The sequence below is a fragment of the Gracilinanus agilis genome, chromosome 4 (genome assembly GCF_016433145.1).
Source record: "Gracilinanus agilis isolate LMUSP501 chromosome 4, AgileGrace, whole genome shotgun sequence".
In the NCBI taxonomy this organism is placed as follows: Eukaryota; Metazoa; Chordata; class Mammalia; order Didelphimorphia; family Didelphidae; genus Gracilinanus; species Gracilinanus agilis.
The window spans coordinates 75,048,404-75,074,754 of record NC_058133.1 but is presented as its reverse complement, the minus strand read 5'-3'; the positions used below and the strand labels follow the sequence as shown (position 1 = coordinate 75,074,754).

The 26,351-nt window shown below is 39.9% G+C and overlaps 1 protein-coding gene across 1 annotated transcript in view; it reads left to right on the top strand.

The window, feature by feature from the left end:
* Window positions 1-3,495: 3,495 nt before the first annotated feature.
* The window catches only part of LOC123247063 (ADAMTS-like protein 2), a 37,805-nt gene continuing 14,949 nt past the window's right edge, over window positions 3,496-26,351 (top strand). The window contains exons 1-8 of the mRNA XM_044675857.1: window positions 3,496-3,609; window positions 12,018-12,160; window positions 17,524-17,599; window positions 19,108-19,210; window positions 20,484-20,629; window positions 23,301-23,424; window positions 24,739-24,819; window positions 25,285-25,460. Of these exons, the coding sequence (XP_044531792.1) occupies window positions 3,496-3,609; window positions 12,018-12,160; window positions 17,524-17,599; window positions 19,108-19,210; window positions 20,484-20,629; window positions 23,301-23,424; window positions 24,739-24,819; window positions 25,285-25,460 (963 nt within the window). The remainder of the gene's footprint in view (window positions 3,610-12,017; window positions 12,161-17,523; window positions 17,600-19,107; window positions 19,211-20,483; window positions 20,630-23,300; window positions 23,425-24,738; window positions 24,820-25,284; window positions 25,461-26,351) is intronic.

The following is a 26,351-nucleotide window of genomic DNA, read 5'->3' as shown; positions in this document are numbered from 1 at the left end:
ATAGACTTACAAGAGTAGCAATATGTGGTATAAAAAGCTCAAGGCTGAATACCTGGGTTCTAATCCTGGCTCTGCTTTCTTTTAGGCATGTCACTAACCTCTTTATGCCTCAGTTTCTTTATCTGTAAATTTAGAGAATTGAGCCATTTTATTTTCAAAGCTTCTTTGAACTAGGAAATATCTATGCATTATTAAACAAGACTATATTCCTTGAGGTGGGCACAAGGGCAGCACGCAAAGGCACAGAACTAGAGGTCAAGTAAAGACTTCAGAAAATAGTTCAGTTTGTTTGAAACAAAGAGAGTGTGAAGGGAAGCATTATGGGGGAAAAACAGTCTGGAAAAATAGGTTTGGCATAGATGATGGAAGTCTTTAAATATTAGGCCTAAATCTGAATTTTGCCCTATAGACAAATAGGTAAACATAGGGAGTCACCAATGAGTCTTCCACAGAAGAAGGACATTCCAGTTTGTAAAGACAGACTTGCAGTTTAGGAAGATGATTTTGGAGAATGGATGAAAGAAAATGTGGAAGCAAAGAATTCATTTAGAAGGCTATTGCACTGTGCATAGCATGCAGGGGATTAATGTGAGAGACAAGATGGAGATAGAATTGGTAAAACCTGACAAATGATTGTACCTGGGAGGTTTGGGAGAGGAAAAGTTAGGAGTGGTTCTAAGAGTCACCCAGGAAGGCAGGGGCTGAAGGAAAGAGAATTTGTATTGAGGGAAGGAGCAGTGAACAAAGAAAATGATGTTCTAAAGGGATGGGATATTGAGCAATGGGTACAGTAGACCAACTCCATATTCTGCCCCAGCCAAATGTGAGGTAATCAAAGTTTGTTTCATAATGTTCTCCTTCTACAAAAATATCCAGTGCTCTCATGATCTTTCTCAAACCCTCTTCTCCTTAGAGTACTCCATCTGGACCTGTCCTCCTAGAGGAGCACCCCACAGCCTAAGCCTTTCTTTATTCTCCTTACATCAAAACGCCTTTCAGAAGGTTTTTTTAAGTAGGGGGCAATATGACTTAGAGGGGAGGCACTGTGACCAAATGATTTCTCCATTAGCTTTGGGAAGTTTCAAGAGTCTTTTGTTAAAATGGGAGTATTGTTGGAAGAAGTAACATCTAAAAAGTTTGAACTAACATCTTGCTGGTGGCAACAGGGTTAAACAGGAGTTATTTATGAGTTGACGGTTAATTAACAGAAGGGCAGCTATAGTGAATAGAGTACTAGGCCTGGAGTCCGGAAAAAATCTGGCCTCAGATACTAGTTTTGTGATCCTGGGCATCACCTAATCCTGTTTGTCTCAGTTTCCTCATCTGCAAAATAAGCTGGAGAAGGAATGGCAAACCACTTCAGTATATCTACCAAGAAAACCCAAATGGGATCAATGGAGAGTCAGACATGAATGAAATTACTGAACAAATTGAAAGGGGTGGGCAAGGTAGTATTGAAAGTAGATGTTTACAAGTGGTTCTATGGCCTTGAAGTTAACATTATTCAACATTATTTGTTTTTGTTGTTACTCTTATTAATAATAATTATCCCCAAGTTCTTTCTGAAGAATGAGTTGTGGGAAGGGAGATTCAGCATTTTTTCTCTTCACTTGCATGATAATAATCCATATCTGCAAAGATAAGAAAATGATTTTTTGTCCCAAAAAACTTGGGAGTTGAGTGGTACAAGTATTATTACCTCATTTTTAAGGATGAGAAAACTGCGATTTAGAGAAGTTAAGGAACTTTTCAGAAATCAGACAAGATTTAAATATTAGAGATAGGACTCAAATTCAGGTCTCCTGATTCTAAGTCCCAAACTTTTTTCATTCCATCACATTATTTCCTACTAGTCCATCTACCATAATCCCAGATCTTTATCCTCATGCCCACTATTTCATTTTTATGAAGGCCAGATTTGAACCCAAGTCCTCTGATTCCAAGTCTCTTCTTCTTCTTCTTCTTCTTCTTCTTCTTCTTCTTCTTCTTCTTCTTCTTCTTCTTCTTCTTCTTCTTCTTCTTCTTCTTCTTCTTCTTCTTCTCCTCCTCCTTCTCCTCCTCCTCCTCCTCCTCCTCCTCTTCTTTTATAACATTATTGTCTTAATTACTATCAATAGAAAAAATGTACCTTGTTGGGACAAACAATTTTTTCATTGTTGCTCATTAGTCAGTTTACATTTCACCTCTATTGAATACTGCCTAATCTCTGATAAAATGCCAACCTTGATCTTTTCTCTACAGGTCTCTTTCTCTTTGATTTCAACTCTCCTTTTGGCACCTGTTTAGGAACTTTTCCCTGTTGGTTCAATTGCTTTCTCCAGGAGATTCTACTTACTGTTAACCTACACTTTAAGAACTATTAAGCGGGGCAGCTGGGTAGCTCAGTAGCTCAGTGATTGAGAGACAGGCTTAGAGACAGGAGGTGGGGGAGAAGAGGGGTGGAAAAAATCATGAATCATCTAACCATGGAAAATAAATAAATAAATGTAAAAAGAAAAAAACATTTTATACCTTAAAATTCAAAAAAATAAAAAATAAAAATAAAAAGGTGGAATGGGGTGTGGGAGGCATTTTCTAAAGATGGTGTCCCCAGCACTTAACACAGGGCTTGTAGAACTCCCAGTATAAAATATCCCTTATGCTTATGCAGATCAGCAAATAACTCTGCAACTATTAGAAAATAACCTGTGGCACTGGGGGGATGTCATTCATTAATGGTCACACAGCTGCTACATAAAAGAGACCAGACCTGAACGTTAATTTTTCTGATCACTAATCTTACCTCAGTTTCTTCCCTCCATTAGGCACTTAATAAATGCTTCTTTAGGTCTGGCTTTCTACAGTCCTTACAACTTTCAACATCTTACGTTTTTGTCCCTTTTGCCAATCTGATGGGTATGGAGTGTGGAGCCCCATTTTTTTTGTTTCATTTTTTTTTTATTGTTAAGTGTTTTGAGGCATTTTTTCCCCATGGGTATTGCTGGCTGGCTTTTCTTCTTTTAAAGATCTGCTTGTCCAAAAAAATGTTTTTGTCTATTTCATTCATTGGGAAATGGCTCTTGTTCTTATTTTTTGGTCTCAATTGCCTTAGGTATCTCACTGGAAAAACTTGCTACAAAGTGGTCCCCCACCCCACCCCCACTCCTCCCGGTTTCTCTGGAATTCTAATTCTAACTTCATCGATTTTATTTCTGCAGAAGTGTTTCGTTTGTACACATTGCTCTGGGCGGTTCCACAGCCCCTCTGCTCGCGCTTCCTTTCGCTATTCCCTCCCCCCAGGTGCCTGGTCGCCCCAGCTCAGGCTTTCCCCCTTCTCTTCGGCTGCGGGCCTGGGTGTCCCAGGGCTGCTTGTCAATCACCGCTGGTCGCGGGCCGCCCTGGCTCCCAGGAGCCGAGCAGGTTGTAAAGTCATTAATTACTCAGCCATGCAGGTTTGCATTGAAGCCACTGCCAGGCTGCCGCCTCGCCTCGTAGCTCCGGGAGCTGTAGTCCAGGATGGCCGCCCGCCTTCCTCTTGCCAGCTTCCACCGCCGTCTCCTCCTTCCCTTCCTCTTGGTGCTGTCCGGGATTGGGCTTTCTCGGGCCGCCGCCACAGCCCTCGGAGCTAAGGTAAGAGCAAAACGACCTAAGGTTCCTTCCAGCCGAATCACACAATCACACCGCCAGCAAGTGTGTGTGGACGGGTGGTGGTGGGAACTCTCACTTGAACTTCCTCGAACCCAGGTCGTCTGATTTTTTCCCACCTCACCTGCTTACCTTGCGTGGCCCCCCAGTGTATGGAGGGGCCAGAGTTGGGAGAAGACGGGACATTATTCCCTTTTCTGTTAGTCCCCACCCCCACCCCCCTTACCTTTGAGCTCTAGCCTGGCCACAAAGGTAGCTTTGTCTCTTCCCTCCCTTCTCCATCTTTCGGATTTTCATTCCTGACCCTGCATTGTCCTCCACCCACCTCTTCATTTTCTCCTTTCCAAAACCTAGTGAATGTGCTTTAGTTATCAGATCTGAGAAATTCCTATTGGTTTCTTTTTCTTCTCCTGTATAAACCATAAGGATTCTTCTTCTTTTTTCATCTTTTAAAATTAAATTTTGTCTTTTTTAAATTAGCAAGCTGCTATTTTTCTCTCCTACCTTCCTTCCCCCCCTTTGTCTTAAAAAAAGAAGAAAAGAAAAACCGAAACTCTGGTAACCAATATAGAGAGTGGAACAAAACAAAGTCACACATTTACCATCCCCAAAATGTGGCTCACTCTGTGTCTTGAGTCTATCTCCTCTCTGTCGGGAAGTGGGGAGCATAGGTTTCTTCCAAGTCCTGAAATCATGGCTGGGTCATTGTGTGCATCAGCTTTTTTAAGTCTTTCAAAATTGATTGTTTTTATCATATTGTTTTATAAATTGTTCTAAGTCTGCTCACATCATTCTTCACCATTTCATACAAGTCTTACCAAATGCCTTTGAAATTGATCCCCTTCATCATTTTTTTACACACAGCAACATTCCATGACATTCATAGACTGTAAGTTGTTCTGCTATCTCCCAATTGAATATTGGAATTAATTGTTCTTTAAATGTTTGATAGAATTTGCTCAGAAATCCACCTGGTCTCTGGTTTGTTTGTTGTTTCTTTTTCCTCCTTTTGTAACTCACTTATGACTTTTTCAATTTCTTTTTCCAAGATTTGTCTATTTAAATTCTCTAATTCCTGTTCAGGTAATCTGGACACTTTATATTTTTGTAAATATTAATTCACTCTGCTTCAATTCCCTGGTCTTCTCTTGAGGTCTCTGAAATTGTTATGTCTTGCAGTACAAATAATATTCCATTCCATTAATATTATATAATTTGTTCATGGGTTCTATTCTTGTTGAGTTTTCCTATCCCAGGATCATCTCTTTAGTGCCCCATCTGAAAAATTCATTGACTGTTTTGTTTTTTCTTAGTCCCCTCTGATTCGACTTGGTAAGGGGCTTAGATGCAGGATAAGGAGACTTTGAAAAGTTGAAGGGAGACGGTCCAGCCTTTCAACTGAGCCCTTGAAGATTTCACATCACCTGAAGTGAGATTTAGACATTTGGAGGTTTCTGTTGGACTGCTCCCTTTCTTTCTTTCTTTCTTTCTCATCTTTGTTTCATAAAAGATGTCTTGTGTAAGATCAATATTTGGGAGCCCTTCTGGGGTCAGAGGCCTGGGGCAGATTTGGTCTTCTAATGCAGACACAGCTTAGCTCTTGTCTAAGTCAGGCCAGGTGTTGGGGAAGAGAAACTATGCAATTGTGAGTGTAATTACTGTTTGTGTTGAATCCCCTGCTATTAGTGGCGGATTCCTCAAAATTAGTCTTCTTTCAGTGAGATGCTTTAAGTGAACCTGAGCTGGGAGATTAGGAGGGCACAGCAGACAGGAACTCTCCTGCCCCACCTCCCCAAGCAAATAAACCTCCCTTCTCAGACCCTCTCACCCAACTCTGAGAGAATTATCCTGGGAAAGAAGGTGGAAGGGTCATCCATCATCTTCCAGTTCCAAGGTTTTTTGCCCCTTGCTGCCAAGGGAGATCTAATCTCTGACCAGTTTGCTTTTGACTGATTCCTAAGGAACAAAATCAGGTTGTTTATGAAAGGATGATCTAAGCCCCACTGTTTTGGAGACCCTGCCCTTTCCATTGGTAGGAATTGATATGGCAATTTGTCATGTCCACTTGGGGTTAATTAATTAATTAAGAATATTTTTCCATCGTTACAGGATACATGATTTTTCCCACCTCTCTTCCTCCCCCTTTCCCTGAGCTTATGAGCAATTCCCCTGGGTTATACATATATCATTGTTCAAAGCCTGTTTCCATATTAATATTTGCAATAGAGTGATCATTTAAAGCCAAAATCCCCAATCATATATCCACTTGGGCTTTAAATGAACCCATCAGTTATAATATGGTCAATATTTTATTATCCCTGGATTATCTGTGGCAGTCCCTCCACTCTCCATCTGTTCCTAGAGCTATCTTCTTCTCCTTGCCTAGCATGGCTGTGGGCCAATTTTACATTCACCAGCTCTATTACAGGTAGAACACAATCCACTCTCTTCTGTTTCAAATTCTCCACACCCTTGGTCACTATCCAGTGGTGCATATTTCTAGAGTTGACTGTATGTATTGTGTAACCAAGGAATGCATTATAGAAGTCGGAGAATTTATGCACAGAAAAGCTAAGTAACTTTTGAAGTGGGATAGCCTAGTTCCCCCTCCCCTTTTTATCTAGTCCATTTTACTTAAGGAGGCTATATGATATTTTAATTTAATATTTCATTTATTTATTTTCCCTTTTTAAACTCACAATCTAGCCAATTTTACTTCTTTATTAAGGAGACTGATATTTTAATTTATTATACATTTATTTATTTTCTCTTTTCATATCCAGAATCAAACCCATTTTACTTCTTTATTAAGGAATCTATGATATTTCAATTATTTATTTATTTTCCTTTTTTAAGCTCACAATCTAGCCAATTTCACTTCTTTATTAAGGAGATTATATGATATTTTAAATTCATTATTTAATTTATTTATTTTCCTTTTTTAAAACTCAATCTAGCCAATTTTACTTATTTATTAAGGAGACTATATTTTTATTTATTAATTTCATTTATTTATTTCCCCTTTTTAAGCCCAGAATCTAGCCCATTTTATTTATTTATTAAGGGGATTATATTTTATTTTGAGTCTTCTTATTATCCTGTTTGTGTATTTCTATACATGTACAAGTTTATCAGAGTCCTTTCTGAAATGTGGTATCCAGACCTGAGCACAATATTCCAGATGTGGTATGATCATAGCAGTATAGAACTATCCCCTCTCTAAGTCTGGTACTATGTTTTTTTCATAATGTAGTCAAAGATCATATTCACTTTTTTGTTTGTTAATTTGTACTGTTCATTAACTAAATTTTCAGTGTTTTAATGCACTAGATCTTTGTTACTAGGAATTCTTTTTTTTTTTTTTTTACCCTTACCTTCTGTCTTAGAATTATTACTGTATATTGGTTCTAAGGCAGAAGAAGAGTAAGGGCTAGGCAATGGGGGTTAAGTGACTTGCCCAGGGTCACAGTGCTAGGAAGTGTCTGAGGCCAAATTTGAACCTAGGACTTCCCGTCTCTAGGCCTGGCTCTCAATCCACTGAGCCACCCAGCTGCCTCGACCAGGAATTCTTATCAAGTCACACTACCCCCATCCTGTAATTGCGCAGTTTATTATTTCTTAAACATATTGTAATATTTTACATTGATCCTTAGTTATCCCTACAAAACTGATTTAAAAAACCAAAATACCTTTACTTTTACTGTAAGACAGAAAGGAAAGGGCTAGGCAAATGGGGTTAAGTAACTTGACTTGCCTAGGGTCACACAGCTAGGAAGTGTCTGAGGTCAAATTTAAACTCAGGTTCCCACTACTCTAGGTCTGCTGCTCTATCCACTAATTTATTATTAATAATAAAGCTGCCCCTCCCTAAGTAACTATTGAAGTGGTACACACCCTGGTTCACTGCAAGGTGTCCCAGTCCCCTTAACCTCAAGCTCCCAATCCCAATCATTAAGATTTGTCTGGAAGAGGAGAATTCCTTTCCATCATTCTCTATTCTTTATATGGATCAGTTTTTCCTGTGGTCCCATGTTAATGCAATTAGAAAGGAAAAATACTTGATTCAGTTCAGTTCAATTCAAATAAATTCAATTCAACAAATAATCTATCTTCTTTTCTTTCCACTAGGAAAAAAAAAAGGAAAAATAAAACTCTTCTGGCAGATATGCAGTTGTCAGCAAACATTTATTAAGTATCTATCCTGTGGAAGATGTTATGTTGGACATTAGAGCTACAAAGACAAAAAAAATGAATGAAACAGCCCTTGTCTGCAAAGAACTATTGAGGGGATCTACTCGTTCTCTCCTTGCTACAGCCTCTTGCTGACTCTGCTCCCCTCTCACCCCAATGCCCCAGATGTCCTCTGACTACCTTTTGGGTTTTTCTTTTCTTGAAAGTTGTTTCACTCTGTCTCCTTGTTGGTTCTTTCTTGTATTTATTTTGTGGCACTATTTAAATATTGTTTGGAGAGGATTCTCATGGTGGCTTTGGATCACCTCTGGTTTGCTCTGCCATCTTGATCTACTCATTCCCAAGCCTCTCTACCTGGGGTGGAGTGTAAAGCAGACTTCTGGTACCCAAGCCCCATCTCTCTCTCTCTCTCTGTCTGTCTCTGTCTCTGTCTCTGTCTCTGTCTCTGTCTCTCTCTCTCTCTCTCTCTCTCTCTCTCTCTCTCTCTCTCACACACACACACACACACACACACACACACTCTTCCAGTTTGTGATACTTTGTAAGAGTGATAAGAGTCTAGCCTGACTTGCTTCTGATTGAAGCCATGTCAACTTCTTCATGATCACAGCTTCCTATTCTGGTTGTTAAGTAAGCATCCTTTTCATATAATGTTGTAAAATTTTTCCAGAAATTGAAACCAGATTCATTGGTGAACTGAAGACTTTGCCTTTGTCTCTTTCTGGAAACTAAGCTAATAAATTCTAATAAATTCTAATATCTGAATGTAAATGAGATAATTTTTACAAAGTGCTTATCACAATGCCTGGCACATAGTAGATGCTTAATCAATCAGTAAGTCCCTCTCCTGATGGCCATGATCTCTACTTCCCCTCCCAAATCTTTGCTTTCCTTATAGGTCAAGAGATTTATATACCATTTAATTGCTATCTTAATTTTAGAAACAGAGTATTAATTTCAGCCTGTGATTCCTTGGTTCACTAAGTTCGGCATGAACCTGTGGGTTTGCGGGGAAACATTAGTGATACCAATAGCTGCCCTGCTGCCCTTTTATATTCAAGGTTTCAGCCTTTGAAGTTGAATAGACTGGAAAATAAACTAAAAAATAATTCAAGGTAGCAACAAAAACGTTACACGGTCAATAAAACATTTGTTACCCAGAAGTGTTAAGAGTTCGGAAGAGGGCACTCTTTGTGGTGGCAAAAAATTGGAAAATGAGGGGATGCCCTGCTCTCATGATAAACAATCATTAAAGTTTTACAGACCAGCAGCCCTGGACCAATCAGCATTTCCCCTCTATATTACTCCTTCTCAAATTTATCCTTTGGAAAGTTGGGAAATTTTCTAATTCATGAGTCTAAACATGTTCTTGCCTGGCTTCAATGGTTCACCACTGATAAAAGGAAAATTTCTTAATATGACCTTTTAGATCTGATCTGATCTCAGTCTACCTTTCCAGGCCTATTTCACTCAATTTCCTTTTATTTAGTCCACATTCCAGCCTAACAAGACTACTACTTGTTTTCCTATCTCATCCTACCCTCTCCCACCTCCTTGCTTTCATGAAGATAAAAAGACAACAGAATCTCAGTTTCAGAAGGAAACAGATATTACTTGGTCCCATCCACACCAAATTCTATAAAATATGCAACAAATGGTTATTCCATTTCCATTTGAAAATGTCCAGCCTGGGTTGGGGTTGGAGATTAGTTCTTTTTACTTTCCTAAAACCCTTACCTTACAATTAGCCTTACAATTAATACTAAATATTGGTTCCAAGGCAAATGAGTGGTAAGGGTTTATGTGACTTGCCCAGAGTTACACAGCAAAAGAGTGTCTTTGAGTCCAGATTTGAATCCAGGACCTCCTGTTTCCAGGCTTGACTCTATCCACTGAATCACCCAGCTTCCCCTTGGAGGAGTGGGGTTAGTTCTTGAGGTAACTCATGGTACATTTATTTGAACAGCACTAATTATTAGAAAGTTTTACTTTATGTTGAATCTAAATTTTCTTTTCTGCAACTTCCAACCAGTTTTGGACTCAGAACCTAGGGAGATCTAGTCTATCCACCTACTATATGATAGCCCTTCAAATACTTGAATATATATATATATATATAATGCCTTCTAAATCTTCTCTTCATAAGTCAAAATCTCCTCAGTTACTTTCAACAATCATCATATACAGCTTAGCAAGCATGTATTAAGTGCTTGTTGTTTGCAAGTACTGAGCTAGATTCTCCATTTAAAAAGGCAACAAAATAAAATGCCAAGATAATGTCTGCCCTCAAGAAGATAACAACAACAAAAAAATCAATGAGGTTTTTGAGCACATTATGAAATCCATTGGTGCTTACTAAGGGAACAATGTCAATCAGTGTCTAGCCAACATCACTCCAACTTTCTCGTAAAGAAAACATGAGAGACTTTGTCGGATTCTTTGCTGATATTCCCTTGAATTATCACTTGAGGAAACATGACAGAAAAAGAAGTGAGCTTCATCTGGTATGATGTATTTCATTCTTTCTTTTCTTCTTTGTTTTCTTTTTTGTTAAATTCAATTTTATTTGCTTTCAGTTCTTAATTCCCTCTTTTCCTCTGCTTCCCTTACATGTTGAGAAAAACAAGAAAAATAAAGGTCATTACAAATATGTATAGGCATCTAAAATAAATTTCTGCTTTAGTCATGCTCCAAGGAAAAACAAGGAAGAAAATATGGCATGACCTGTTTCTGATGAAGCCATGCTGGCTTCTTAGTGATCATAGTTTCCTTTTCTAGATGTTAACTAAGAGTTCTTTTAGTAATGTGTTGTAAAATTCAAGTTCATTGGTAAATTGTTTAAAGACTTTGCCTTTGTCCTTTTTGGAAACTAAACTGAATAAATGATGCTATATGAATGTAAATGAGATAATTTTTGTAAAGCGCTTAGCACAATTCCTGACAAATAGTAGAGGCTTAATACCCCCTCCTTTCCTCATCCCTAATGGAATACTGTTTTAACTTAAGAAATGATGAAAGATGGAGGTAGTCAAGTGACTCAGTGGATAGAGAGCCAGGCCTAGAGATGGAAGGTCCTGGGTTAAAATCTGGCCTCAAACATTTCCTTAGCTATGTGACCTTGGGCAAGTCACTTAACTCCCATTGCCTACCCTTACCATTCTTCTGACTTAGAATTGATTCGAGAATGGAAGGTAAGAGTTTAAAAAAAAAAAAGAAATGATGAAAGAGTTAGTCTTAGAGAAACCTAGAAAGACTTTAATGAACTAATTAATATAGAATTAAATGAGCAGAACCAGGAAAACAATTTATGCAATAACTATAACATTTTACAAAGACTTTGAAAGACGTGAGACCTCTAAATCAGCTCAATGGCCAACAATGATTCTAGAGGATCGGTGATAAAGATTGTTACTTTCTGACAGAGAGATAATGAACTCAATATGTATCTTTGGACATGGCCAATATGGGAGTTTGTTTTAGTTAATTATATGTATTTGTTACAAGAGTTTTGTTTTTATTTTTCAGTAGGAAGAGAGATGAGAGGGAAAGAAAATAAATTATTTTTTGCTGAAAGAGAATTTAAAAAAAGAAGAAAAATCAAGATCACATTTGTTGATTACTACCCCTGTATCATGTCTAGAAAAAACATGGTTTTTCTAGTTAGCAAGTCAACAAGCCTTTATTAAATGCTTACTTACTTTGCTCCAGGCACTATGCTAAGCACTAGGAATCCAAATATAAGTAAAAAAGAAAGATAATTCCTGCTCTCAAGAGTGTCAGAGGCAGGACTCGAATTCAGGTTTTCTCCTTTCAAGGTTGGCTCTTCTTTATCCACCATGCCACATTGCCTTTCATATTCTACATAATAAGAGCTTTAAACATGTTTTTGTTGAATTGGACACATATTGAACAAGGGACATCTAGAGGAATATCTGGAAGTACTTACTGGGAAAATGGCTGTGCCTGTGATACTCTGGGATCTGGGTGGCAGAAGTTAACAACTAGATAACAGTAACCCAGAAGGACGGGGTAAAATACTTTCTGGTTCCTCCTAAGTAATTTGGTAAATTTACCAGATTTGGTAAATCCTTTCCTCTTCTGTCATTATGGCAGCTTAGTCTCTAAAGGGACTAGATTCTTTCCTGAGAGAAAGCTTCTTCCTATATGAAGTTGTCCAGCTAACTATGTTTTGTTTTGGTCAGGATAGTAGTGAGGTGTCTGAAGGCACCATTGCCTGGAATGAAGACATCCTGAAATGGTGGGGGGAATGGAGCTCCTGGTCCACTTGTTCACGTACCTGTGGAGGAGGAGTAATGTCTAGGGAGAGACACTGTCTTCAACAGAGGTAAGTCTTTAGAGCTGTGTGTGTGTGTGTGTGTGTGTGTGTGTGTGTGTGTGTGTGTGTGTGTGTGTGTGTGTCAGAGAGAAAGAGAGAGAGAGAGAGAGAGAGAGAGAGAGAGAGAGAGAGAAAGAGTGAGTGTCTGTGTTTAGGACCAAGGGAGTTCTAAGAAGGGAGAAGGAGACAAGTCACTTTCTGAAAAGAGGGTTCTGGTCTATAGAGGGACCACCTCAGAAGAAGAAAAAGAACTTCTAGTTAAAAAGAACTTCTTTGCTAGCATTTCTTTTAGGAAGTTGCTTAAAATGAACTGATCTTGGCTTTGATGAGAGCTCCCACCTGATTGGTTCTTTTGTTTTGTGATGTTAAACCTGTAAGTTGTCATTCCTATTTTTGAGTCCCTAGTTTTGAGGTTATTCTTATTCCTGGGGGCCTGAGCCTGAAGCCTCATTTTATATAGTTAGCATTTTTAGATCACTTTACTGCAAAGTGCCCCCTTTGATCTTCACAATAACTATTTTGTGTGGCTTTTGACCAGATAAGGATATTGTCTAAGATATCTCTGCTTGCAGATCACTTCAAGACTTAGTCCACCTCCCGTATCCTTGGTTAAGTCTTTCCTGACCATCCCAGCCTGAATCTTCCTCCTCTGAACTCTTTTTTTTTAAAGCTCATTCATTCATTCATTTATTTGTCTGGCTGTTTGCTCACTCATTTATTTATTTATTTGTTCGTTCGTTCATTCAGTCATTCATTCATTTATTTATTTAATTTTGAATATCTGTCCATGGTTACGTGATTCATGTTCTTTCCCTCCCCTCTTCTCACCCCCTCCTGTAGTCAACAAGCAATTCCACTGGGTTTTACATGTGTCAATGATCAAGATCTATTTCTATATTATTAATATTTGCACTATAGTGATCGTTTAGAGTCTACATTCCTGATGATATACCCATCAAACCATGTGATCAGGCAGTTGTTTTTCTTCTGTGTTTCTACTCCCACAGTTCTTTCTCCGGACGTGGATAGTGTTCTTTCTCATAAGTCCCTCAGAATTGTCCTGTATCATTGCATTGCTGCTAGTATAGAAGTACATTACATTCGATTTTACCACAGTGTATCAGTCTCTGTGTACAATGTTCTCCTAGTTCTGCTCCTTTTGCTCTGCCTCAATTCCTAGAGGTTTTTCCAGTTCACATGGAATTCCTCCAGTTCATTATTCCTTTGAGCACGATAGTATTCCATTACCAGCAGATATCACAATTTGTTCAGCCATTCCTTAGTTGAAGGGCATACCCTCATTTTCCAACTTTTTGCCACCACAAAGAGTGCTCTCCTCTGAACTCTTTAACACTTCTGGGCAACAAATGTTTTATTGATCTTGTGAGGTTTTTGTTGCTACCTTGAATTATTTTTTAAGTTTTTTCCTAGATTACTTTCATCTTTCCAGCTGGACTGAAAATGCTTTGAAGTTGTAGTAGTTTCTTGTTCATCATTTGTGTCCTCCCCAATACCTAATAATAATGATAACAATATCCATCACAAAGTGCTTTTCTCACAATTCTGTTTCATAAGGAATACAATCATCAACTGTATTTTATGGTTGAGGTAACAGAGACCCATAAGAGAAAATGATTTTCTGATAGTCCAGCTCCCCAAGTGCCGACTCTGCACTGTGCTGCTTCTTCACCAACCAAGCTTTAGATGATAAAAGAAATGTTTTACATTTTTATTGCTTGTTGCCCTTACTGTCAATAGTTACTGAACAATTGTCTTTAAATGTCATTCCAGGGAAACCTCTTTCTATCTTTCTCTATCAAGGAATTAATATTCAACAAAATGTTTAATATATCAGAGGAGCCGGATAATTTGAAAAATCTTCTAGTGAATCTTTTTGTAATAATCAGGCATCAATTCTACCTTCATATCATCTCTCAAAGTGTCCACATTACTGCTCCTCATCCAGAGTACTCTATTTCCTATCTCAATGACTTTTGTTTCCAATACCCAGAACACACTCCCTCTTTATTGATGTCTCTAAAAACCCTATTCTCTTCCAAGATTTAGTTACAAGGCCACCATCTTACAGCTGGTCCTTCATGATGTTTCCTAGCCATTAGTGCCCTCTTTCCTAAACTGCGTGTTATCTATTATGCATGCATACCTAGATAGGTAGGTGTTGTTTACCTAGATAGGTAGGAGATTAAATGTAAGTTTTTTGAGGACAGAAACAGAAATCACTTTTGCTATAGTATCTTTAGTGTTGAGCATTTGTTTTTCAGTTGTGTCCTACTCTTTGTGATACCTTTTGGGATTTTCTTTGCAAAGATATTGGAGTAGTTTGCCATTTCCTTTTCCAGCTCATTTTAAAGATGAGAAGACAGAGGCAAATAAGGTGAATGACTTGCTCAGGGGCACACAGCTAGTAAGTGTCTGAAGTCAAATTTGAACAACTCTTTCTGATTCCTGCTCTGGTTCTCTATCTACTTGCCCTGGTTAATAGGTTTTGTTTTTTTTTTTGGACCCTTTATTTCTGTGTATTGACTTATAGGTGGAAGAGTGGTAAGGGTAGGCAATGGGGGTCAAGTGACTTGCCCAGGGTCACACAGCTGGGAAATGTCTGAGGCCGGATTTGAACCTAGGACCTCCAGGCTCTAGGCATGGCTTTCAATCCACTGAGCTACCCAGCTGCTCAATAGGTTTTTAATAAAGGAATCTTTTAACCTCCATCTGCCTCTGTTTCCTCAACTGTAAAATAGGGATAATAATAGCATTTGCTTCCAAGGTTGTGGTGAGGAACAAATGAGATAAGGTTTGTAAAGGCCTTATTGCCCAGTCTCAAATCCATCCCTTTCTCTCTTCTCACCTGACCATCATTCAAATCTTCACTTTGCTGGACTATTATAATTGTTCCTTTCTTTTTGTTCTTTCTGTCCCCAAATTTTTCCCTCTCTCATCTGTCCTCTGTGTAGCCATCAAATTGATATTATTGAAGCATAGATCTGACAATGTCATTTTTTGCTCAGTAAGTTTCAGTGGCTCCCTATTGCCTCTAGAATAAAATATAGACTCCTTTAAAACTCTTCACAGTCTGTCTCTAGACTACTTTTCAGTCTTATTTCATATGATTTCCCTTCATGTTCTACTTTCCAGCCAAACTAGTCTATTAATTTTTCCTTAAACTTCATATTTCATCTACTGCCTTTATAACTTCATAACAAGCTGCCTCTATCCCTGCAAATCATTCCCTCCTCAATTCTGTGTTTTTAGAATTTTTAGTTTCAGAGACACTTAGATGGCTCAGTGGATTAAGAGCCAGAGCTAGAGGTGAAAGGTCTTGGGTTAGAATTTGGCCCCAGATTCTAGCTGTGTGACCCTGGATAAGTCACTTAACCCTCATTACCTAGCCCTTACTGCTCTTCTGACTTGGAACCAATATACAGTATTGATTCTAAGATGGAAGATAAAGGTTTTTTATATTTTTTTCTAATTCAGTAAAAAAGTTTTTTTGGTAGTTTGATAGGTATGACACTAAATAAAGAAATTAGTTTGGGTAGTTATGAAGTTATAAAGGCAGTAGATGGAATACAAAGTTTAAGGAAAAGTAAATAGACTAGTGTAATGCAGAGTTGCAGCAGGAGCTTTTTGCTTTTGCAAATTCAACTGTAACAGCTCTGGCAGTTAGAAGTTTAGAATGTTCACAGAAAAGCAGTTGGAGCCTGAGACTATAAATAGTCCTGAAGCTCCAACTGAGGGGCTTTTGCCTTTTGGCTTTGAATTTCTTGACCTGTGCTTTTGTGTTTTGGGGCATTTGGACCTAGTCTGATTTCTCTGGACCTCTCCCTGATCTTTCCATTACATCCCTGCTATTTCCCCTGAATTTCCCTTTGGGCCCTGGGAGGAAGGGTGGTTTTGGTGGTTGGACATCGGTTTAGTTTCTGTAGGCAAGTAGGACATCCTAAATCAAGCCACCCCTTATTTAGTGATCTGATAAATACTTTACGTCAGGGCAGTGAAACCTTCCTGACTGGGAGAGCCGGCCTCTCTCGGTTTGACATGTATCTCCTCTGACCCTTCCCCCAATACCAGCTTTCTCCCTAGCAGCAGCTACAAACCCTGAAATCCTCTTTGCCTTGGCTTACCTCTAACATTAATAAATCCCCTTTGTTACCTACACAAAAGCCTCTGGTGAATCATTGTATTTAATATTAAGGCAGAAGCGGAAGAGGGAGGAAGTTACTTTATTTCTTGAGGGAAACCTAGGAATCCATCTTGGGCAGGAAGTACCCAGCCGAGACTTCCTGCAGACATCAATTTCACTGGCAGGGAGGAGCCTCTTGGCTCCTCCCTCAAGGGATTTTAGAAATTAACAAGAGAAAACCCTCCAGCCAGATCTAATCATTTCTGACTGGTCCAATTCCTCTTGTATCATAGAGATACTTTCCCTGCCTGAAGATCCAGCTTATTTCCTCCCAATACCCTCTGTCTCAAGCCTCTATGATTAAACTGTTTGAGCAGCCCCTCCTATACTCCCATCCATTCCCTTACCTTCCTATATACAACCCATTCATCCCCACACTCAGCTTTCCCCTTCATTCCTCCTCCCATCACCTATCACCTATCACCTTATCCCTCCTCACTACCAAAATTGCCTACTTATTCCATAACACTAGTTTTGATGGAAAGTATAACGAGAAGGGAAATCATATGAAATAAGACTGAAAAGTAGGATTGTCATTTTTATTATAGTAGCTCATCCTATCCATGAGCAATTAATGTTTTTCCAATTATTTAGATCTAGTTTTAATTGTGTGGAAAGTGTTTTGTAGTTGTGTTCATATAATTCCTGTAAGGTAAGGGTTGTTTTTTTTTTTTTTTTAAAGAACCCTTAGTTTCTTTTAAGTCTCAGTTTATGGGACTTTCCCTGCTTCATTGCATTCCCTAGTTGTTTTTACACTCTCCCTCTTGAAGTTACTTTGCACTGATTCGTCTGTGTACACATTGTGTTCCTTCAGTAGAATGTAAGCTCCTCAAAGGCAGGGGCTATTCCCTTTTTTGTCTTTGTATCCCCAGCACCTAGCACAGTGCTTAATAAATGCTTACTGAAATGAAAACTTGTAAACTCATTGGACTTCTGTCTCACAACACAAACATAAATATACAATCACTCCCCCACCCCACCCCATCCCACCCCCATACTCCCCTTTGACTTTGAGCTGATCAATGACTAAGCCACAGAAGACTGGAGAGACACTGATTGGTTCTGTCCTGCAGGGGGGTCCTCACTTGTTTTCTTGACACCTTCTACCCACGTGAAATAGGAGTTTCCTTCCCTTTCTTCTATTTTTCTCTGATTCTTTTGTGTCTTTCAGGCTACTCATGTCTCCGGGGACAAGCAACATCATGTGCACAGGTCAGTCCAAGGACTATCACCTTTGCCACCAACAGGTAAGAACTGATATCGAGATTTAGCCTTTCTATAATCCACTCTGAGACCTTGCTGAGATCAGCATCTGAGTAGGAGCTAGGCTGTAGGTGGGTAAAAGTACTGATAACTATCAGGAATGGTACCTGACAGTGAGATGATACAGTAGATAGAACCATGGATTTGGATGCAGGAAGACACAGACAATTATTAGCTATGTAACCCTGGCCAGTTTCTCTGTCTGTCTGTCTCTGTCTGTCTGTCTGTTTCTCTCTGTTGGTCTGTCTGTCTATCTCTCTGTCTGTCTCTGTCTCTTGTCTTATCTATTTCTCTCTGTCTCTGTCTCTCAGTTTCTGTCTGTCTCTGTCTCTCTGTCTCTGTCTCTGCTACACTCTGTCTGTCTGTTTCTCCCTGTCATTTAATCAACTGAGCCACCTAGTTGCCCCTTGGGTAATTCTCTTAGCTTCTATTTGCCTCAGTTTCCTTAGTTGTAAAATAGGGATAATAATAGCACCCACCTTCCAAGGTTGTGATGAGGATCAAATGAGAACATTTGTAAAGCACCAAACACAGCGTATAGTGTATACAATAGGCACTAAATAAATACTCATCTCCTTTCCTTCCATAAAAGGAGATGAAACTTGCCCATTGTTTATTAGGCTAGGGATGATGTCTGGTCCACCTAACTGATATTATCAGTCAAATCACACCCTCCTTCCTATTCCTCCCCACATGGCTTATGGATTTCACAGCATCATAGGTTTATAGCTAGAAGGGAAATTAAGAGACCATTGAGTCCAACATCCTCTTTCTACAGACGAGGAAACTGAGACTGAGGTTAAGTGACTTGTCCAAGGTCGCCTAGCTAGTTAGTATCAGGTAGAATTTGAATTCAGGTCTTTCTGCGGCCAAACCCAGTTGTTTGACCTATGATGTTATGTTACCTTTCCCATGTCATTCTTTGAAAATCAGAAAAGAGCCTTTCCTTTTTATCTCCTGTACTCCCTGGGGGAAAATACCCCACTTAGGAGGGCATTCCTTCCTGTCTGCTCAGAGGACTGGAATGTGTCTGATCTCTCCTATAGCTAGCTGTCTTCTCTCTCTGGTGAGGTTTAGGTGATGTAATACATAGAGTATTGGGCTTGGAGTCAGGAAGACCTGAGTGTTCAGATTTTGCCTCAGATACTTACTGGCTTTGTGACCCTGGGCAAGTCACTTAACCTCTGTGAGCCTCAGTTTCCTCCTTGGTAAAATGGGTTAACAATAGCAACTGCCTCACAGGGTTGCTGTGAGGCTCAATATGTATATATATTATATATATACATTTATAAATCATATTTATAAATTATATATATTTATATTATATAATTATTACACACTATATTTATTATATATTATATATTTATAAACATGTATATATATTTATCATAAATATATTTATAACATATATAAAGAGCTTTGTGAACTTTAAAGTATAATTTGAATGCTATTATTAGCTATCACAGTTATTCTTATCTTCATTCTTTTATAGCCTTGTCCAGCCAACTCAGACAGCTTTAAACAACAGCAGTGTGCCATTTTCAATGGCAAAGCCTTTGGCAAACACTACTACCACTGGATCCCTCTTTACTCAGGTAACCCCATAACTTTAGATATCTCTTATCTAAAAACGGTTGACTTCTGGGCCATAGAACTCAGAGTCTAGCCTTGACACATTGGGTGCACAAGATGGTGAATAAGCTGGTGGGTTGGTTAGAATGTAGTTATTTGAAGGAAACTTCACTGGGGAGAAACCCTGAATAAAGTTCCCTTTCTTTGTAGAGAGAGGAAATTCAGAGAGGGGACAACAGGAAGGAAACTTGTGACTTCTTTTCCTCTTCAGGAAAGGGAAAGGTTGAAGATTAGAGTGTAGATTGCTCATAGTAGAAGCAATCTGCTAGGAAAGACCGAAGAATATGGAGTCAAGAGTGTATGTAGGGGGGGCAGCTGGGTAGCTCAGTGGATTGAGAGCCAGGCCTAGAGATGGAAGGTCCTAGGTTCAAATCTGGCCTCAGACACTTCCCAGCTGTGTGACCCTGGGCAAGTCACTTGACCCCCCCATTGCCTAGCCCTTACCACTCTTCTGCCTTGGAGCCAATACACAGTATTGACTCCAAGACAGAAGGTAAGGGTTTAAATTAAGAAAAGAAAAAAAAAGAGTATATGTAGGGACAACTTAAGTGGCTCAGTGGATTGAGAACCAGGTCTGGAGATTAGAGGTCCTGGGTTCAAATCTGCCCTTAGACACTTTCTAGCTGTATGACTCTGGGCAAGTCACTTGACCCCCATTGTCTAAGGGTTGCTGCTCTTCTGTCTTAGAATTGATACTAAGACAGAAGGTAAAGATTTTGAAGAAGAAGGAGAAGGAGAAGAAGTTGGAAGAAGAAGTTGGAGGGGGGGAAGTGATAATCATCTGGGGATAGGAATGGAGATGGAGAAGAGAGGAAGGTTATGAAGGTAGAAGGTCTCTGTTTATCAAGTCTCTCACACAGAGCCTCCTTACTTGTTTGCAAGAGGGAAAGGAGGGCTATTTCCTCTTAGTCTTGTTAGGTCAGTAATTGAAATATTCTTTGTTATCCTCATTTTGTAGAAGGGAGAACTGAGGCTTAGAGTTTTAGAATGACATTCCCAGGGTCACACTGGAACCAGGTTTTATAAGAAACTAATACAACTCTTTAAATTTTTAGATGAGGAATTGGGGCTCAGGGTGGTTAAATAAATTGTCCATGGTCACATAGGTATTACCTAACAGGGTCAGAATTTGAACCCAGGACTTCAGATTCCAAATCCAGCATTCTTTCCATTGCCCTATGCTGCCTTTCCTAAAAAGTCTGCCTTTTCTTCTTTCCTGCTGTTGCCCAATTCTAGATGATTACATTAGCATCTCCAACAGACCCTGTGACCTCCAGTGTACCACCAAGGGTGGGGAGAGGCAGCTGATGGTCCAAGCACAAGATGGGACCTCCTGCAAGGACCGGATGTATCAAGGTGTCTGCATCAATGGCCAGTGTGAGGTGCGGTCTGCTAGGAGGAGGGCGCTGGGTTTCCAGTTTGAAAACTTACACAGTGTCTGAGTAATCACTAACTCATTTGCTCTTGGCAGCCACTTGCTACAAAAGTGAGCATTTTCAGTCTCTTGTCTTGCGTTCTTAATAGCATCATATTTTTCTAATAGCATCATTATCTCATCTCTAATAACATTATCTAATAGCATCATATTCCACTACAAGTGGAAAGGACCTCAGAGGCTATCTGATTCAAATCTCTCCTTTTACAGGTGAGGAAACTGAGGTCCAGGCAGGTGAGAGGGGCCAAATTGTCTTTTATGTCTCTGGAATTTAGGTAGGAGAGCAGATTAGGAATTGTGGCCACTCTCAGAAAGGGGATTAGAGAATCTAATAACCATCCTTGAAGGCCGAACTCTTACTGACCAGAGTAAAACTAGGGTGGAAAAGGGGACCCACATAAGGAGAAAACATAACCAGGAGGGGAAACTCATATCCTTCCTCTCCCTCATGTAGACTGCTGACTATTCCTGACATCACATCAGTGATCATTTCTATCCATAGAGTACAGGCATTAGGTCATTGGAAAACACTGCTTATTACTATTTTTTGGTCAACAATCAAATCAATAAACATTTATTAAGTACCTACTATGTGCCAGACACTATGTGCTAAGCATTGGGGATTAAAAACAGAAGCAAAAGGAAGCTCATTCCCTCAAGGAGCTTACAATCCAATGAGGAGGACAACAAGCAAACCAGTATATACAAAGCAAGTTCCATATAAGATATAGAGGAAATAAATGAGGGAAAACACCAGAAATAAGAGGGGTTAGGGAAGGTTTCCTATAGAAGGTGTGATTTGGGTTGGGACTTAAAGTAAGTCAGGAAGGTCAGTGGTCAGAGTGGAGGAGCTAGAAAGATCCTAAAAGACTGTGTTGCTCAATTTCCTCATTTTTCAGATGAAGAAACTGAGGCTCAGAGAGACTGTGACTTGTTCAGGGTTACAAAATCAATCAACAAGCATTTCTTCAAAATCTATTATGTGCCAGGTACCGCACTGGGCACTGGGGATGCATATACAATGAATGAAATAATCCTTACTTAGCAGGAATTTACATTCTGGAAACAATGGGGGCATAGATTAGCATGTTCAGAATAAGTATTAATAAATACAATATAGCAAGTTATATATAATGTAGGTTGAGGAGGGAACTAGTGGTTGAGAGGATCAGGTAAATCTTCAAGTAGAAGATGGTGCCTGAGTGATATTGAAGGAAGAGAGGGCTTCTTTGAGACTCTGGTGGGGAAGAAGAGGGTTCTAGCCAGTGTAATGGCAAAGAAAAGGGAGATGGGCATGTCATGTATGAGGAATAGAGAAAAGACCAGTTTGACTGGGTCACAAGAATGTGGGAGCAATATACAATGAGGCTAGGAAGTCAGTTGAGGATGAGGTTGTGAAGGGCTTTAAGGAAGTAAGGAGAGGCATTTATTTTTCATTTCTAGGGGCAATAGGAAGCCACCCAAGTTTATTAACTAGGTCAGATATGTACCGAAGAAAAATTACTTTCCACCACAGTGTGTAGGATACAAGAAATGGTGAGAGGCTTGAAGCAGGGAGGCCAATTCAGAAGCCAGTGCAACAGTCCAAGATAGATAAGATGAAGGCTTGAATTAAGGTGCTGGGTAGTGAGCTGGGCACAGATGCAAGAGATGTAGTGGATGTAGAAGTGGTAAGATTTGGCAACTGACTGGCTACATGAGATAAAGGAGAATGAGGAGTGGAGGATAATATTGAAATTATAAACCTGGAAAGACTGGAAAGACGGCATTATCTTCAAAAGAAATAGGTAAGTTTGCAAGAGTGTTGCATTTGAGGAAAAGATAATGAGCTCTATTTTGGATATATTGAGTTTGAGATGTCTCTGGGACATGTAGTTTGAAATGTCCAATAGACAATTTGGTAACATGGGACTGATGCTCAGGGGAGAGACTGGGATTGGATATATAGAAATGGGGATAACTGACATAGATATGATAATTAAATCCCTAGGAGTGGAGGAGGTCATAAAAAGAAATCAGAAAGAGAAGAGTAGGGGGCTTAGGATAGAGCCTTGAGGAATACCCACACTCATATCATGTGATCTAGATAATGAACCCTTAAAAGAGACTGAGGAGAAACTAGACAGTTGCAAGTGTCAGAGGTGAGATTTGAATCCAGATCTTCCTGGCTCCGTTTCCATCATTCTCTCTACAATGATATGCTTCCTCCTCTGGAGTGAGTATCACTGGAGGGAAACAGTCATTCTGGGAATAATCTACTGGAAGGGAGAAGAAGTCTTATAATACTATATCTTAGAGAAAAGATATTGTGGAAAAAAGAAGCTTTATTAAGAATTTCGTGAGGGGCATTTAGGTGGTTCAGAGCCTTGAGAACCAGGTCGAGTGATTTGAGGTCCTGGATTCAGATTTGACCTCAGATACTTCCTATCTGTGTGATCCTGGGCAAGTCACTTGACCCTAATTGCCTAGCCTTTACCCCTCTTCTGCCTTGGAACCAATACATGATGTTGCTTCTAAGATAGAAGGTAGAGGTTTAAAAAAAAAAAAGAATGCTTGGTAGAGAGATCCTATGTCAAGATTAGATGAATCCTAGGCATCCTATCTTTCTTCTTTTGCAGCCAGTTGGGTGTGACGGTAGCCTCCACTCCTTCCAGATGATGGACAGGTGCCGGGTTTGTGGCGGGAATGGCAGCACATGTCACCGAATTTCAGGGAGCTTCCGAAAAGGGATCTCACAGTTAGGTACACTCCACTGATGACATGCCAGAGTTCCTTAAGGGGCTGTGGGGAGGATAGGAGGAGGTAGCATATCAGCCTGGAAAGGGAGTAGACCTCATAAATCCTGTCTTTACCCCCTGGGTCTGGAACTATTACAGAAGAGGTGAGATCAGTTGTGGTTGTCTTCCCCTATTCCCATTCTTCTCTTAGGTCTTACGCGTAGATGGTCAATTCCCTTATAGGTGATTCCGACCCACCCAGATCACTGAAGAGGGGCACTGTGGTAGAGAGGAAAGAGTAAAGTCCTTGGAGATGGGAGTCCTGTCTCTGCCACTAACCAGCTATGTTACTTTTGGAAAGTCCCTTCACTTTTCTTGGTCTCAGATTCCTCGTCTGTAATAAAACAGGGTTGGACTAGAGGACCTTTCTGATGATGTCCAGGGCTGACATGTCCCAGGCAGCTAAATGACCTACTGGATAGAACTGTGGTCTTAGAGTTAGGAAATGAGTTCAAATCCAGCCTTATACAATGCTTAGCCATGTCACCCTGGGTAAGTTACTTAACTTCCCTCTGCCTCATCTGTAAAGTGTGTATAATGAAGCTCCCAGGGTTGTTGTGAAGATCAAATGAGATAATATTTGTAAAATACTTTGCAAATCTTAAAATGCTACATGAATGCTAGCAGCTACTAAGTACTACTACTAGTAGTACTAATACTATCCCTACTATTAGTACTACCACTACTATTGTTACTACTATCCCTACTACTATTTTCAGTGCTACTATTACTATCACCACTATTATTACTATTACCACTACTACCATCATTATTACTATTACTCCTAGTAATGGTACTAACATCACTACTATTAGTTCTACTACTTTGATAGAGGTCATCTAGTCCAACTCTCTCATTTTATAGCCTTCATTTGAAGCCCACAGAGGTTTCATGACTTACCCAAGGTCATACAGATTGAAAATGATGGAGGAAGGACCTGAATTTTGTTCCTTTGACTAAATCCAAGGTTCTTCCCATTGATGTACCCAATGCCTTTTTTTTTAATTGAAAATTTTTATTTAATTAATTAATTTAGAATATTTTTTCCATGGTTACGTGATTCATGTTCTTTCCCTCCCCTCCAACCTCACCCACCCCACCCAGCCAATGCCTTTCAAGGTTTTCCTTTTCCTCTCTATCTGGTGTCCTTCTGTCTGAGGTTGATCCTTTTAAACAGCCTTTCTTTGAGCCCTTGGCTCCTTCCCTCACATCAGCTCAGCACTCTTAAGCTGAATGTGGGACTCTTCTTTTCCCAACAAGTAATTTCTCATCTTTCCAGGTTATGTTTTTGTCACCAATATCCCTGTTGGTGCCACGGATATCCTTATCATCGAGCGCAGGAAGACGGAAAACATCCTTGGTAAAGGAGCGGGTGTCATAGACATACCTGCCTTTCCTTAGACTACCGAGCCCCCATGGTGTGACACCTTCTATCCACTTCAGTCCTGCTCTGGTTGGATGGTAGCCTTCCTCTTAATTCAAATCCTTGGGCCTTTGCTACCCATTTGTAAAATGAGGGTTGGAGTAGGAGGTCTTTTTTCTGACTCAAATCCTGTGATTCTATGACCCTCGTTAGCCCCTCCTCCTCTGCAGGTTCCTTAGCACAAATATTCAAGCACAAAAATCCTGCTGACATTGCTGTGGGGGGCTAAGTGGACTTGGAATAGGAGCTTAAGTTTGGAGCCACTTGTTTCGCATTTGGTCAGGCATCTCTGAGCATCCCCTTAAGACCCCATTGAGAGACCCTCTGCCCTACCTGGCTGCCTATGTGTTTGTTTGCTTGCTTTCTCCATTCTTGTGCCCTTCCTTTTTTTTTTTTTTGTAGCACTGGCAGATGAAGCTGGGCACTTCTTCTTCAATGGGAACTCTGTTGTGGACCCTCCTCAGAACTTCCGAGTGGCTGGAACTGTGTTTAAGTACAGGCGTCCACCTAACCTGCACTCTGAAGGGCTGGAGTATATTATTGCCCAGGGTCCCACCAACCAGTCCTTGAATGCCATGGTATGTAAGGGAAACGTTGACAGGGGTGGAAAGAGGAGAAGGGTACAGTGAGTGGTGGGCTGTGAAAAAATAAATATTGGTAGGTTCTTAAATAAATATGGACAGGTTATTAATTGGTTGTTAATGGTGGCATATAGCTAGGTGATTGATAACTGAAATCTCTAGGTTCTTAGATATACTTGGGCCAATAACCTGACCTAGGAAAGGATTTCCAGGGAGAGGCTGTTAGATAACAACAACAAGGTTTATTTAATTAACAGGGATAGGTAGCAAAGGGATTGGGATTAATTTAGAAACAGGTCTGGATTCCCTCCCATGAGGGTCCAACAGATTCTTTAAACCGATCTCACTAAAATCACCCAGCTGCCTAACTCAAATCCTATCCAATTTCCCTGTGATGATATTAGGGTACAGGAAATCTGGAAGGTGAAACAGGTCCAACTGAGTAGATTAGAGATCTCACATCTGCTGTCCTCAAAAGGGTACTCCAGGAATCCAGCAGGTAATGGCAAATACATCCAAAATGGAGAGGGAGGAAGGCTCTTGACACAATTGTCCACCAGTGTGTCAGACCTAAAACTCAATCTCTTTCCAGCCAGTGAAATCTTGATGGTTGGTGATTCACAAAGACAGGATATTAAGAGAAAGATCAGATACCACCATCCAGGTGAAAGTCCAGGGAATAACTGACTCTCGGCCAGTCCCTCACTCAAAGTTCTGAAATCTTTATTCCCTTTACTTACTTTCTAATTTCCCTATAACAGCTGTCTTCAGTTGGCTCTATAGCCTGAGAAGAAATCTGGGGAATGGTTTAGTAAGATGAAGTGTTAGAGCTCTTTACCTAGAGGGATCTGGGTGGTACAGGGGATTGAGCATTAGATCTGGAGTCAG